At 40.6% G+C, this 16355-nt stretch overlaps 1 protein-coding gene across 1 annotated transcript in view; it reads left to right on the top strand.

Moving 5' to 3' along the window:
- COL5A2 (collagen type V alpha 2 chain) overlaps positions 1 to 16355 on the top strand; it is a 137516-nt gene that overhangs the window by 87443 nt on the left and 33718 nt on the right. Inside the window, exons 10-23 of the mRNA XM_004763364.3 lie at positions 906 to 959; positions 1339 to 1392; positions 2668 to 2721; positions 5619 to 5672; positions 8195 to 8248; positions 9356 to 9400; positions 9859 to 9912; positions 10451 to 10495; positions 11584 to 11637; positions 13840 to 13938; positions 14265 to 14309; positions 14424 to 14522; positions 15702 to 15755; positions 15985 to 16092. Coding sequence (XP_004763421.1) covers positions 906 to 959; positions 1339 to 1392; positions 2668 to 2721; positions 5619 to 5672; positions 8195 to 8248; positions 9356 to 9400; positions 9859 to 9912; positions 10451 to 10495; positions 11584 to 11637; positions 13840 to 13938; positions 14265 to 14309; positions 14424 to 14522; positions 15702 to 15755; positions 15985 to 16092 — 873 coding nt within the window. The remainder of the gene's footprint in view (positions 1 to 905; positions 960 to 1338; positions 1393 to 2667; positions 2722 to 5618; positions 5673 to 8194; positions 8249 to 9355; positions 9401 to 9858; positions 9913 to 10450; positions 10496 to 11583; positions 11638 to 13839; positions 13939 to 14264; positions 14310 to 14423; positions 14523 to 15701; positions 15756 to 15984; positions 16093 to 16355) is intronic.

Raw genomic sequence — 16355 nt, 5'->3', positions numbered from 1 at the left:
TCTGTGACATGAGTGCCCTTGGCCGGCCTCTAGATTCCATGCCGCAGTGCTCACTTGGAACAGGCTGTGCTCCATTAACTTCTACTCAGAAACGTATGCGGCTTGTTTTTCAAAGTTTCTTCATGGGGCTCAAGTTTTATCATCTGGTTTCTCTATGCGACTGGCCTCTAACACAAAGGATTTTTATATGCCTTTGCTTCTGAAATAACAGATCATGATCTCATGTCGTAATGAATGTGCTCCTAATTGGTTATGTGCTAACTAGGACGTTGTGAAAGCAAATCATTAAAGGCCACCACCACGTGGTACTAGAAACCACAGTCAAGGTAATCACTCCATGGGGGCATCTTAAAAAGGATGTAATACTGTCCTTTCTTTCTATAGTCTATCGAATACCAATAAATTAGTGTAGCGCTATTTTAAATTTTGTAGTGATTTGATGAGCAGTTCAAAATAATTTTTCAAAGGAAAGGGAAAAAAAAAGAATTCTTAGCTCTGCTAAAGATTTTACATTGTCATCATCACGTGTGTGGAGTCTGACTTTGGCCATTCTGTATGACTGAGGAAGACAATGGTCACGATCCTGATGGTCACTGCCACCGATGGGACGCTCACTACACGCCCGCACTGTTCTGGGTTCTAAATGTGCGCTGGTTCTCAAGAGACCGATGACAGCCCAGTGAAATCGGTAGCGTTATTGTTCTCAATTCATGATTAGGAAATGGAGGTTTAGAGAGATTGAGTGACTCCCTCGAAGTCGCAGAGCTGGAAAGTGGTGGAGACTTGCAGTCTAAGCGACTGCACTACCCTGCAGGAATACATAATGTCGTGTTCTGCTTTTCTTTGTTTACAGATGTAATTTACAAATAATTATATTTACTTGCATCATTTGTTCTCCATTTTAGGGCGGCGTTGGGCCTACAGGACCTCCCGGCGAGCCTGGTGAACCTGGACCCATGGTAAATGCCAAGAAGCACGGGGACCCGGTTAAAGACGGTCCGGCATCGTGACGGTGTCTGAGCTGTTTGTTTCGTCAGCTCTGTCTTAATGTAGCAAGAAGTTGGAGGCCAGTTTGGGAGGCCTGTGTTGTGCTTCTGAGGGAGAGTATTTAAATTCAGAGGCCTCGAATACGGTTAGCAGACCATACCAAGATATTTGCTCTTATGAAATTAACTTTTTTCCTTGGAGCACATAATCTGAGGCATGCAACGTAAAATTCAGAATACAGATAAAGCTAGTTTCTCTGATACTTGTCTCGAGAATATTTTAATTACATCATTTGTAGGCATGGGCAAATATAAGTGAATATTCTTTTTTGTTGTTTTGCTTTGTTGTTAGGGTCCGATAGGAGCACGCGGACCAGAGGGCCCTCCTGGAAAACCTGGGGAAGATGTAAGCTTCCTGCCTTCCTCACACTTTGAAATTTTGAAGAGGTTAAGAAGGAGTGACGGTGTTCACATGGATATTATTTATTGACTCCCAATGTATTTCCCTTGCTTTCATTAGACACATGCAAAACTGGAGAACTCAGAGTAGTCATACGAAAACCTGAAAGTGCTCTTGATTTTGCTGATGTCGTATTTTAGGTTCCAGCTTCTTCCTTGCGTTCTCCGGTAGCCATTGTGGTTTCTCCGCAAGATACTAGAATCATTGTCGATTTAGTTGATGGAACCTCTAAGTGAACTTAAAAAAAAGTACCGGGCTCTAATGGCAAAACATCTGTATGATGTAATGAAGTCTTCATCAAATGGAAATTTTTGATGTATTAATAGTATAGCACCAATACTGCTCTCTAGTGCAGAAAAAGCCATTTCTTCCATTGGATTTTTAAAGTTAAGACTCAATTCCAGGTTTTAACAGTAATAACATGTGATCCAAGAACTGGATACAAAAGCAGATTTGTTTTTCTGGATTTTTTTCTTAGTTGTACCAAAGTTTAGGTTAAAATCATGGATAAACCATTAATTTCTGTGTGATCTTAAGCCAAGTAAATATTTTCTCTTTGTGTTTCAAAGAGATTTATTTCAGCAGATTACATTGAATTTCATCATAAAGAAAGTATGTCTAGTAGTTCTTAATTATTTTATCACAAGAAAAGAAATGACAAGATGTGTTCTAAGAAACTGTTTTAGTTCAGTGCCGCACGTTCATGTAGAATTAATAGCACGTACCTGTGTGTTCATGAGGGTGTAAATTTTGATGTTTGTAAAATGGTGATCTAGGTCAGGTGAGTATAACTTATATTAATTTCTTTTTCTGGTTAAGTTAATGAAACCCTCACACCTGACTTGCTGTAATAGATTCCCACCAGAAACAATGCCGGCTTCACTCTCACGTTGTCTACAACACTGGGCATGAGCTTCTGATCTTGGGGGTGAGGGGACATGGCTTTCTAAAAAAGACTTGTGTCTGCAGTTGACTGGTCACCTAGTGTCAGAAGGTGCAGTTGACTGGTCACCTAGTGTCAGAAGGTGCAGTTGACTCGTCACCTAGTGTCAGAAGGTGCAGTTGACTCGTCACCTAGTGTCAGAAGGTGCAGTTGACTGGTCACCTAGTGTCAGAAGGTGCAGTTGACTCGTCACCTAGTGTCAGAAGGGAGCGTTTTAATCCTCTTTGCTCCCTCTTACCTTGTTTTCTGGTTTGTTTTTTTGTTTGTTTCCCTTAAAGGGTGAACCTGGTAGAAATGGAAATCCCGGTGAAGTGGGGTTTGCGGGGTCTCCGGTAAGTTTGTACGTCTCAATACGATGCCACAGAGGCAAACTTTGGAAAGAAAAGAACAGTAAAATTACCTTGTAATTATTATATACATGTGCACTAGACACTACCGTCAAGATATGTTCCCTTCTGTCATCGCGGAACAGTCCGTTTTGCCAAAGGGACGGCTGATTCCAATTTCCGATTTTATATCGGCTCCACACAAATACTGTTCCTGAGCTCGATAGTTATTTCATGACCTAACCCGATACTCTCCAAATGGAATGTCAGATTCACGAAGCCACCAGCTTGACCTGCTTCTATCTCACAACCTCCCAACCCCATTTGTCTTTGATATTTTTGTGTTGTACAGTTTACACGTCAGAAAAAACAGCTTGAGAGTTTATGGATTGGTTTATTTATACGCCACGAACAATGAATTATGGACAGGATGCCTCTTTGGCTGCCCCTCAAACCCTCATGTTGGCTGAAATTCTTGATGTTCTGGCCCTAGAATCTAATGACAAGTTCCACTGATGACTCCTAACACAGCTTTTCACGCCCCTGGCTTGCTACAAGGACCTGTCCCTGCTAACATGCTCCACCAGAATTGAGGGCCTGGGCCACGTGGCCATACTCTGAAGCCACCTTTCCATCCTCCTCACGCTGCTTGGATAGACCCTCTCCCAGGAAGTGCTACCCGGGCACTGGGGACAATGAGAGAGAAGCAGCAAACATCCTCTTAACATTCTTGCTCTTAAAGCTTTACCTTGTCTGATAACCCCTAAATGGGTTCGACTTTGCACGTACGACGTTTCCTCTAATTTTCTGATGTTTCTGCCACTCAGTACGGCCGACAGTACTGAATTACTCTCCACTTATTTCCTGAAAGTGCAGGAAGTCCAATGCTGGGTTTGGGTTATTTTTTTCTTTTTAAACGAATGAGTGCTCATCTTTTAAGGGAGCTTACGGGGCTCCAAGGATTATTTTGTTTCAAACATAAAACCAGTTCCCCGGCTCCCTGCTCTCTCCCTCTGCCCTTCCTCCCCCATCAGCCTGGGGAGTCAGTGCAGACACAGGCATGCGGTTTAGTCATTCGCGCAGATGTCCACGTCGGCCCGTCCAGGCTCCCGCGCCCCATCCTGCCGCGCTCTCGAACATCCTGTCCTCGAGGCCTCCGTGGGGAGGAAGCCGGTCCCGCCAGCATGTGGCAGATGCGCTCCGCCGGTCTCTGCAACAGTACATGTGGCTGGGCTGTGATGACAGCCTCCAGTCAGCAGAAAGAGAACATTTTATGAGTCCTGGTACATCTGGTTCGGTTTCATGTTGTGTTGAGATGAGTAAGAACATGAGAATGCCCCTGCAGACCATGAGAATTCAAAGCTAACTAATGATCTGAAATAGCTCAGCTCAGCACTTCTCCTATAGGCTGAGGGTATGGAGTTTCCTGCTCAGGAAGGAGGGGAGCAAACATCAGTAAAGGGGAACATTCCAGTGGACAGACTTAAAGGAAATTGTTGAAGTGAGGAATCCGTAAGCAGGGCTGTGGAAGCAAAAGAATGACTGGAAGTTTCTTTGTTCAGAGAACATGGTTTGCTGTGCCCTCGCTATTATAACCCCTCCTTAGAGCACCATGGACACTTTTCCCTGCAAGAGGTCACAGAGGAATGATTGCTTTGCTTTTATCGTATAATTTCATTTCTTGAGTATTTGGTACACAGTGAAGGCAGTGATGTAGGGAACCGAAAGCTTTTCCGTACTAACACATTAGCACAAGAGAAGTTCCTTAGGAAAGGCTTGGGAAAAGTGCTGTGAGTGTTAAGAGAAATGTTAGATCACTTCTTCGGTTGTTTATTTGGTGATTATTCATTGATGTCCACTCACCAAGCAATAGGCTAAGTGCCGTGGATATGCAGATTAATAGTAATAATTGATAGTAACTAATATCAATCTACGCTATCGATGAACTCGGGCTACTGGTGCCAGTGGTGATGACATTCATTTCAAAACCAAATTAATGTAGACAGTGAAAATAACAAGTCACTGGTTCCTTATCTATTTTAAGAGGGTCTGAGGAAAAAGTCGCCAGCATCATTTCCAAATAGTCATACCATTTAGGCTTAATTTTCTGTTTGATTTCTAGTTTTTTAGTTTACTATGGTTAGGTGGAGGATGCATAAAATTAGTACAAATTAAGGAATTATTGCGTCTACGGTGAAACTTGTTCTCCCCATATTTCCTGATCAAACCTCCTGTGGGATATTTCCTTTCTTAAGTTAATCTTTGAAACAATCACAGACCCATAAAGCTTCTCCTGAACATGTTACTTAAAGTAAATCGTTGATCACACTTTCCTGTGATCTTTCTAATCCTGTTTTGCGGCCAATATTTAGTGGTTCAGAGAACGTGGAACATCTTGCTGCATACGGACATCTTTACTCTTCTGCCCCCAGTAGAGCACAGTGTAGACAATGTGTAGTTTTCTGTAAGTTCCTTCCCTGATTTTCTTCCACATGAACTGTTCTAGCTGATTCAGACACGGAACACATTGACTCAGACTGATTTTGCTGGTTTTCGTTGGTTTGGGGTTTTGGTTTGTTTTGTGTTGTTTCATGTTTTGCTACTAATTATAACACAGTGATATAGTTTTCAAAATTTGGAAACGTCGTCACATCAATGCCTGGCAATAATCCATGTGTCTGTGTAAGGCGTGTTTCCACTCCCAACAGGGGGTTTGCTTTGTGAACGTCGATCACCTCGGCGTGTTCTGACAGGTTAAAGTATATTGCTCCTTTCTTTCCTTTGGTATTTTGCTTTAAAAAACTATAGTATTAGATTTTTGGTGAACAAAATTATATTAAACAATTTCGTATTCTTATTAATGACTCTCAAATGCCTTATCTTTTTTTCTGCCCCCCCCCCAGGGAGCGCGAGGATTTCCTGGGGCTCCTGGTCTTCCAGGCCTGAAGGGTCACCGAGTAAGTTTAACTCTTCATAGTCCTTTCAGATACTAAGGCTAACTGAGCAGGGTCTGGGAGCCTTACCTTCAGCATTGCTACAGTTCTATGAGTCAGTTGTCCTTAGCTGGCTGTGGTCTCAGTATTCATCTGTGGTTACCAAATTCACAATATGTTTTTTATATTTCCTTTGAATTTCATTTGATTCTATAAACAAATATATTTTGTGTTCTTACTGTATGCCGGATACTGTGCTACGAAAGAGACACAGTGATGAGTAAAAAGCCCATAGCCTTCAACTTCAGGCTCAGAAGGGTGACAGTCACCAAAAGACATAATGATGCTTGGTGGGGTAAGTGACATGATACTGGAGAGAGCACTAGGTTATGGGAGGGGTCCAGTCAGCCCAGGTCTGGAGGGCCATAGAATGCTTCTCTCTTTATAGCTCAAGACAAAGCGTAATTATTCTGTGTTAAGTACAGATATGGAAATTATGTGCCACTCAGAGTGGAGGGAAACCCCCTGCAGCAGCAGTGTGCGCTTGGCCATGCCAGGTTCATGAGCCTGTAATGAACCAAGAAAAGTTGTTTGCAGAGAGGGTTCTGTAAAGCCTGGTGTCCGTCTAGCAGGAAGAGCACTTCCACTGGGGGTATTAAAGAAAACAGAAGAATAAAACCTGAGAGACTACTTTGAAAACTACGGCAAGATTGAAACCATGGAAGTTACGGAAGACAGGGACACTGGAAAAAGGAGAGGGTCTACTTTTATAACTTTTAATGATCATGATTCAGTTGGTAAAATTGTGTTCAGAAATACCACACTTAATAGTGGGCATGATGGTAAGGTAGAGAAGGTCTTTTCTAAAAGAAGGTAGTCCACTGGATCACAAGGGTCATGGAGGTAGATCTGGCGACTTTATGGTCGTGGAGGTGACTTTGGTGGAGGACGAGGCTATGGCGGTAGAGGTGGTGGGAACAGAGGAGTTAGGGAGGAGGTGATGGTGGATATGATGGATTTGGAGGTGATGATGGCAACGATGGTGGTGGGTCCTGTTTATCGTAGTAGAAGAGGCTGTGCTGGTGGTGGACCCGGTCATGGAAATCAAGGACGTGTATATGGTAGTGTTGGTGGAGGATATGACGGTTATAACGAAGGAAGAAATTTTGGAGGTGGTGGTGGGAACCATGATGGTTTTGGAAATTACAGTGGACAGCAGCAATCAAATTATGGAACTATGAAGGGAGACAGTTTTGGAGAGAGAAGCTCAGGCAGTCCCTATGGTGGTGGTTATGGATCTGGTGGTAGAAACGGTAGATATGGTAGCAGAAGGTTCTAAAAAACTCTGAAGGAAATGCTACAGTTCTTAGCAGGAGAGAGTGAGGAGTTGTCAGGAAAGCTGTAGGTTACTTTGAGACAGCCGTCCCACAGGTGTTAGAGGAGCTGTAGAACTCTGTCCCAGAAGGAACAATGGTCCACAGTCGGAGAAGTTACTGCAGCTAAAACAGGAAACCCGTCCTGCTCAGGACTCTCATCACCCCGGTTTGCAAACACCTGTAGCTACGGGTCAATGCAGTGTAGTGTCAGTTAGACGACATACTTTAACTGCTATAGCTTTTGCATTTTTATTTCATTATGTCAGGTATATTGCCTGTAAATTGTGGTGGTGGTGCCAGGAATAAAAAGTTAAGAGATTTTTAACTTTTCAGTATTTGTGTAGTTCAGTTTTTCTATATTCTAGTACAGGAACTTCAATAACATGTAGTTTTGAAGGTGCTTTCTTGTGAGTTAACAAGTGAGAAGATCATTGTTAATTACTATTTTGTATGAATTTTGCTAAAGTAAACTGTAAAGAAATACTTGGTGACTTGCAGTTTAAGGGGAATCTATTTTCCGCATTTCCAAACCATGAAGTTAATGGGCTCTGACATGTGGAAAGAATAGATATTTGTATGTTTTCAATATGTTTTAGATAAATAGAATTGAGTATTTGGATAAACATATGTGTGGATTTAACAACATTAAGATTTACCCTCAAATGAAAAAAGATCTCAAAATTCAAAAAAAAAATTACATATCTGTTTATCAGTCTGTCGTCTATATATCAAAAGCATGGGTGATATCTGATAAGTACATACTGGCTGCCCCTGTGTTGAGTAGTTGATCTTCTGATTAGAATGCTTGCTGCTGTACTAATTATTATTTTGAATGTCACCCCTAGTTATAACCCATATTCTATAACTATAGAAACTCCACAATTACTTGTCTTCTCTAAAACCACCATAGGTTTTTCATTTGTAGCTGTAGATTAAATTTCTGTGAAGTTCCAAAAATCTGAAAGGTGAAGATGTTGCAAATTCAAAATGGTGCTTTAATTTTCTTCGAATAGGCATTCGAAAAATGTTGAGAATTTGGAAACATTCTGGGTAACAACTTTAAATACTTGTTTTTATAAGGCACTTTCTGTGAGCTTGTTTTTGGTTCTTCTTTTACACATCTGGGAATTTAAAAAGCAGTAAAATACAAATTTGTATTTTTCTCCTTAGGGACACAAAGGTCTTGAAGGCCCTAAAGGTGAAGTTGGAGCAACTGGTTCCAAAGTAAGTGTATGAACCCTAATCCTAACCGCCCCACTCATTTCGGGTTTGCTTCATGTCCTGCCAACTTTTCAGAACCCCCTTACATTTTGGAGGAAAGAGGAGTATAGTTGAGTGGATAAATATAATTCTTATATATGAGTGGCCATAGATTTGGCAGGATACGTGACATTCTTAACTTTGCCACCAAGAATAGGCACTTGTTTCTGCCAGTGTAGGACGGATGTTTTCCTTACGTGAAGATGGCGCTATGAATTCACCTGCTAAAACACAGCCGCGGTTTTTTCTTCTTTAAAAGTATCTGAGAGGTTTAGATGGTTTATTCGCCTCATAATTTAATACCTTTTTGACTCCAGGGCCTTGTGGCCATTGTCTCTTCCCGGATGTGTTTATGTTTTAGGGAAATAAAGAGACCATAAAAGAAGTACAGAGGACTTTTTAGTGGGAAGCATCATGAGATACATGAAAATGCGTACATACGTGTGTGTGTGTATGTATGAATACATATGTGTGTATGTGATGTGTGTATGTATGAATACATACGTGTGTGATGTGTGTATGTATGAATATATACGTGTGTGTATGTGTGATGTGTGTATGTATGAATATATACGTGTGTGTGTGTGTGATGTGTGTATGTATGAATATATATGTGTGTGTGTATGTGTGATGTGTATATGTATGAATATATATGTGTGTGTGTGTGTGTATGCTTTGGATTTAATTGTTTAATTTTTAAACTTCCTACAATAAATCTTAAAGGAATACTAGTCAATTTTAGCTTTGTAACATTTTACTTGAGCTACAGTATAATCAGACATAAACATATAATTACCGTTTTAATACTAATTAATGTGAACAGATGTGATAGTTTCACCAATCTTGTTTACAACCTCACTTTTATTTTATAATTTTTTCTATAGAAACTAAATTGCTATTTCATTTTAAGAAAAAGTAATACAACAGAATTTTGAGGTCCTTCATTTCAAGTACGTCTTCCAAATGTTCAGATTGAAAATACACCTTTAAAATGACATATTCTTGGAAACGGTGATTTGAGTATCTGTTGTAGGTTTTTCACACTATAATGTAATCTCATTTTTGCTTTAGGGCGAAGCTGGCCCTACTGGCCCAATGGGTGCCATGGGTCCCATGGTATGTATTAATTTAATTCTTTGTTTTTTTTTTTTTCCAGTTTACACAATATAAAGAGAAAAGAAAAGACATGGAGAAAATATGTTAACTGATGATGTAATCTTGATCACCAGTTGACGGACAAGCACATTCAGAGAATTGTACCCTTTGAATAGCAAAGGCCTCTTGCGTTTCATTGTTCTTAACCCCTGAAGGCTCTTACTCTTTTCCTTTAGTTAGTGTTCAAATCAGGATTGTTGTAGATTTGACCCATTATAGGTACATTAAGTGAAATCTATTTAGGTAAGAGGCAGTAGGTATCTCCATGGGCAGAGATCTTTTCATACCCGAAGTCACTCCTGGAAATACTACCGTTTGTGGCTGATAATAGTGAGTCTCCACTGAACTGAGTGATGTAGTCAAACTACCGTAGAATTCAAATAAATGCTTCAGAGGTGTTTTTTCTCTCTCATCCGTAGGGTCCGAGGGGAATGCCAGGAGAAAGAGGGAGGCTTGGGCCGCAGGGGGCTCCTGTAAGTATGTGTACTCCAACTCTCAAACGAACTGAATATTTTCTTTTAAATGAGAATATAGTACTGCTGCCTGCTTTTTAGTTTGTGAGCTTTTATCCTTGCTTTTTGTTCTGAAATAAATTTATGTTTACAGAAAAGTTGCAAAGGTAGCACAGGGCGTTCCTGTGCACTGTTTATGTCGTTTCTGTTAATGTCGACATCACATATGACCACAGTTCGTTTGTTGCCTACTTATATTAATGCCAAAGTTAAGAAAATGATTAAAGACTTATAGCAGCATGGAATATGGTCCATGGAAAAAATATAAAATTCAGAATAGTAATAAAATTATCAATCGGTGCCCCTTATTAAGAAGTTATTGTACGCCAAGCTTCCTTCCACACTTTATTTCATAGTCATCACAATCCTAAAAGGTAAGTGCTGAGTATACCCTTCTAAAGAGCCGAGTTCTAACAGGAAAATTTTTATCCGACAAATGAATTATGAGCAAATACTGAAGAAAATGTAATTTTATCTTGTCTCTTTTGCTCCTAATTAGGGACAACGAGGTACACACGGTATGCCCGGAAAGCCTGGGCCAATGGTGAGCTGCATGACGTTCATCCTCACTCAACCCCTTACTGGTCTGCTGGCGCATTCACGACACATGCAGAGCACACACTGTATCCCCGACTCCGGGAATAAAACGGTGATAGACACGCAGTACTTGTCTTTGGAACTGCCGTGTCTATCGAGGAAGAGAGACCTATCGATTCATGTCGTAGCATGGTGCTGTTCCTAAGGGCTGTGTTGTAGAGTGTAACTTGAAGTTCAAGTATGGGAACCTTGCTGTACCTACACCTATAGTGAGATACAGATATTAAGGAAGACTTAGGAGAACTTTCAAGCTAACCCTTGAAAGATGAGATACGGGATGAGCAGGAGTACAGCGTGGTCTGTTGGATGGATAGATGAAAAAGCATGGTGAGTTCAGGGAAATTCGAGGATGATAAATCAGATTTGAAATGATTTCCCCTTCGGTTATGTCCTGCCTTCTTCTTCAAAAAGAGGAAACAAAAAGGGAAAAAATAAGACTCATTTAAAAGGGATTTTATTACTACAAAATGGATGGAATGACATCACGTCCTCAAGGAAGAATCCGGATGAGCTGGAAGGGGTTCCTCTCACAGCCACTCATCCCTCTCAGTCTGCCCGTTGCATCAGTGGCCTGACTCCGCGCGCCTCCCCAGATATGGGATAGTTACAGATGTCCACATATCGGCCTGAAAAAATACCACTCCTAAACACCCACATGATTCTTAAGCATCATTTTTATAAAGTGCAGTCCTAGATTTTGGTACAAAACCTAACTTTCAAAAAACCGTATTCCTTGATTAGCACAAAGAAAGTACGTCTCTCAGGAAGCAATTGTTTCAGTTTGTGTTTGTGACTGGCTTATTCTCTAACACACCACCACAAGCATTTAATACCACTGGACATAACTTTTAGCTCTATTCCCTATCAATGTCAGCAGGTACTTATTATAAAATGACATCATCTTTGTGATTTGAAAGTACTCAGTGGATTATTCTTATGTGTCAACATACAGAAAGTCATCAAAGAATGAAAAATGACTCAATTAGATATTGATTAAAAACCACGTCTGATCGCTTTTCTGGTTTCTTTTAATAGGGTCCTCTTGGGATACCTGGATCGTCTGGTTTTCCGGGAAATCCTGGGATGAAGGTAAAATGTTAATATATTTAGCTCTTGCTTACAAGAATTACTTGATTATATGAATGCTGAAGTGTGGAACGGCATTCCGTTAATTATATGGAGGTTGCTTACCTAAGGAAAAAACCTAGAGCATTCTCAGCATTTATTATGGTAGGGGAAAAAATAACTGTAAAAATTTAAAAATGAGATCACTGAACAATGTGTTATTAAAAGAGAATTACAACCATTGTTATATCAACAATATCATCAAACAACTGCAATATCCAAGAGTCTGTTGCGTTAGACTCCAGTCTAGACCACTGTGCCAGCTGCAGGGAAGAAGAACTTAGTCTGAACCGGAGTCTGTTCCTGGATACGGTGTCTGGCAGTAATAAACAGCAGCATGTTCTAAACAATAGGAGGTTAAAATGAATCAGACGTTGTCGAAAGGCTGTTCCCTGACACAACGCTGGCCTCACTCCTCGCCCTGCCCTGCCATTTATGCAGCCATTAGAGGAAGAGGCAGGGCGGCTGTTTGGCTTTCCACGTGGGAATGGATTACAGTGTTCTGTTGGGATGGTTTACATTTGCCGGAGTCACAGTTTGTTCTTCCAGCATTTGGGATGATAAATTCAAGGATTAAAGCAGGAGGTTATTAGGATTATATTAGTTAAATTAGTGAATACATTCAGAAAACTTCAAATGTTAAACAACACAATACCTTTGACTACCCCTCACACCCAGCTTCGCCTTGGCAATAATCTCCTTCCTCCCAAAGAAGGGATTTGCTCACTGGATTCGTGACTGTGGCCGTGGCAGTCACCTCACTTCTTCTCATGGAATTTTGTTGAAGGATAAGTGATGCCCTCAGTAGAGGTCCAGGCTTCTTACCGGGAGCGCTACTCAAACGGGCTTTGAACTGGTGTTTGAAACCAACGACGATGACCAAGTCCATAGCTGACATTTCAAATACTCTGAAATGTGAGCATCATCAAGTCAAATTACTCTTCCGGCTGTCGCTACTGCTGTCTGTACACTCTGCCCCAGAGGTGCGCTGCTCAGAAATGATGCCGTACGTCATTCCCCTCACCAGCCCCTCTTTTCGCCAGAACTCACTGTGCACCGGAGCTCCTGGGACCTTCCTGAGGTCCCTTCTGTTTCCAGTCTGCTCCCCTAAACCCTAGTCCTGCTGCTACAGACCCTGGCCAAGGAGGGCCAGTCCCCCCTGTGCTCCTGACCAAAATATGCAAAATCCCTTCCCCTGCCTGTGACACCCTCCACCCTCCAACTGAGCTCTGGCCAGAGAATTAAGGACAGAAGACGCACAATGTCCAGCACTAGGACTTAGCAGAAAGTGGTTTCTGCTCCTGGTCTTCTAGCGAAGACCTCGTTAGAACCACAGTTTATATAATCGTTTACTCTGCATATTTCCTTCTCCTCCTGGGGTTACTAGCCCTGGCTCTTGGCTATTGAAAACTGCTTAAAAAGTCATTTCGCAAAATTGTTTTTCATAGAAATTCGTTGCCTATCCTTTCTCTTCCTCCCCAAACAAAAAAAATTCCTAGATCTTTGGTTTTGGCCAGGATTTTCCTATACCTGTTAAATTCTTCCATGATCTCTGGTTTTCTGGAGGAAGAAAAACTTCCATTTCCGCTTCTTTGTATCTCAGGGGTTCAATAGGGGCTTTGTATGTTTTATTGGCGCTAATGCACACCCTGAGGCTCAGAATTTTAGTTCTAAAATTCCAGGTTGAGGTCCCTCTAGGGTTTGATCTATATAGGGACCTAATATATTGCATAAGATACAGAAACCCACTTAGGTTTAAATTTCAGATAAAAAAAGAAAAATTTTGAGTATAGCTATGACCCTAATATTACCTGGAATAAACTTATACTTAAATTAATTGCTATTTATCTGAATTAAAGTTTAATTAGACAACTGTACTTTTATTTACTATCTGGGTGTCTATCTTGGGTTGAAATAAGGGTGGCTATCAGGTAACTTGACCCCTGATGCTGCTGTTAACACTGAGGACATCATCACGCTCGGAAGGGTATGAAGGGGAGTCCGCTGCTCAAGCTCGGTCAGGCACACGCCCTTGTAAACCGATTTGTGCTCAAGACCCCTTTAAACACTAGAGTGTAAGATGTAAAGCTCCAAATAAGCAATAACCTTCGAACCACACCACATTTATATTTTTCTTAAATTGACATGTCTTTTGTACCCTGCTAGGGAGAAGCAGGTCCCACTGGAGCAAGAGGCCCCGAAGGTCCCCAGGGGCAAAGAGGTGAAACTGGGCCACCAGGTCCAGTCGGCTCTCAAGGTCTTCCCGTAAGTTCCCAGGACATCTAGGAGTGATACTCTTAACAGAAAGCTTGACATGTTTTATAACATCAGAATGAAGGCAATCTATTTTAATTTATCTTCTTTGAATTCTGGATGTTTGCAACTAATTTAAAAAGATATTTCTCTTGTCAACTCTGCAAAATTTAATCTATTTTATGGAAAAGGGAATTTGTTATAAAAGTGAGTTTTATGATATAATGGTGGTTGATTTTTTACGATAAATTTCTCCTTCCTTTTGGAATACAGGTAGACATCCGAAGGCCACCCTATATATGGCTTAATGTCTTATAAACTTCTCATGTGTCTTTTAGGGCGTGGTAGGAACTGATGGGACACCTGGTGCCAAAGGCCCAACGGTAGGTAACTAACTGCATTCAGCCATGCGAAGCTCCAACGGACATGATCCTTTGGACGTTGACCATAGGCTTCTACATGGGTCTCTGCTCATCATGTCGCTCTTTCTCTGTTAGGGATCTCCTGGCACCTCTGGTCCTCCTGGCTTATCAGGGCCCCCCGGATCTCCAGGACCTCAGGGTAGCACAGGACCTCCAGGAATTCGAGGCCAGCCGGTAACGTCCTCTAAAATTCACAATCATCCGTTAGTGTAATCCAGCTAAGGTCACCAAGAAAAATAGCACTCAGTGAGATGCAATGAAACATAGAGTATGTGGCTTGTCTAAACGAGGCAGCTGAAGATGGGAATCTTTGTAGAGTGGAAGCTGAATGTCGTTGTACAGGTTAGGGGTTTAAATTCAAAGAAGAAAATTACTGCCTTGTGTTGGATTGTAGTGGGCTTTTTTAAATATAAAATAGTAAGGTCGTGACTTTATGGTTAAACTCATAGAATCTTATCTGTAGTTGAATAATAACCATTATGGAAATATTTTTGTAAGCCAGTGTGAAGAAATGTGGAGGTTATCATGACAACGTGGGGAAAATTGGGTCTAACAGCTAATTCTTGAAGACAGATCCTACCATGTTGTAAAATTATTTATTAGAAAAAAATGTTATGATAAGTGCATAAGAAATAAACACATTGTGAAGTTGTGCTTATTATATTTTTAGCTTAATATGTAAAAATTAAAACTTTTTTTTTAGCACTGCCAAAAAACAAGTACTTTGAATTCTGTTCCAAGTAACTTAGTTATGCTAATAAATCCTTTTATATGTTGGTAACAGACTTATTAAAACATGAGTATTCCTGATAATTCTTATTTGATTTTATCATGTTCTTAATTTAGCAATCTGTTTCCCACAAGTTTAACTGGTATTTAAAGATGCACATACACAAAACCCCAGAGCACTCCAAAGATGAAATGTCCTATTTGAAGTTATCAAACTGTCAATAAAGAGAACATAAATATAAAATTATTTTGATTCTGGGTAAATAAGTCTATTTCCTAAAATAAACCTGAAATAGATTTATCTGTAGACGTTAATATTGTTAGTTCTAATTTAAGTTAGCAAATTGCAATAATTGAATAATTCTAAGTGTTCTAGTATGCATGATAAAACAAGCAAAATTTTAAAAGTAAGTCTCTTAAAGACCACTGTAAAATATAGAAACTGCTACCTAATTATGCTACGTTTTATAAAATTTCACATACATTCTACAAGATTTGCAAAATTTAAAAAATGGTAATACAGACTCAGCTGTGGAAAGTTTTCAAGGCCCACTTTAATTAATTAAAGCAGATGGGACTGGCTAACTGTCCTGGTTCTCATAACTATTTGTACTTTTATTTTAGGGGGATCCAGGAGTTCCAGGTTTCAAAGGAGAAGCTGGCCCAAAAGGCGAACCAGTAAGGCTTCATTTTTTTCCTGAAATGATAAGAAGAGCTTGAATCTTGTCCAGGAGTTCACAGATCAAAGTGCTCAAGTATTTCAAATGATAACAATAAGGAATATACCCTTGGATGAAACCAGTTTAATATGGTTTTAAATTCATAACTGACTTCATTAAATGAAGCTTTTGACTGTAACTCCCTTGGACTCTGGCTCTTTCTGAAAACTTCCTTCTGTTTTTAACAGGGGCCGCATGGTATTCAGGGTCCAATAGGCCCAGCGGGTGAAGAAGGGAAAAGAGGTCCCCGAGGTGACCCCGGGACAGTCGGTCCTCCAGGCCCAATGGGAGAAAGGGTAAAATTTGAATGATAAAATACATTCTTAGGGTTGCGGGGCAATTACATGGGTAAGTTTTGAGTTGGTAAGGAAAGCTCGACCAGTTAAAAGAAATGCTTGCAAGTGCCTCGAACGGTTCAGTATGGTTGTCTGTGGATTCACGGAGGCGACTATTCAATTGTTGTTCACACATTCATTCAACTAATGCTGATTGAAAAACTACATTGTTCCCGTTTAATATATTGGTGTGTAGCTGGTATATTGGCGTGTAGCTGGTATAT

This window comes from Mustela putorius, unplaced genomic scaffold, assembly GCF_011764305.1.
Source record: "Mustela putorius furo isolate JIRA1106 unplaced genomic scaffold, ASM1176430v1.1 tig00000992_pilon_pilon_pilon, whole genome shotgun sequence".
Classification (NCBI taxonomy): domain Eukaryota; kingdom Metazoa; phylum Chordata; class Mammalia; order Carnivora; family Mustelidae; genus Mustela; species Mustela putorius.
The sequence above is the reverse complement of the archived record's forward strand: the minus strand, read 5'-3'. Positions and strand labels throughout refer to the sequence as shown.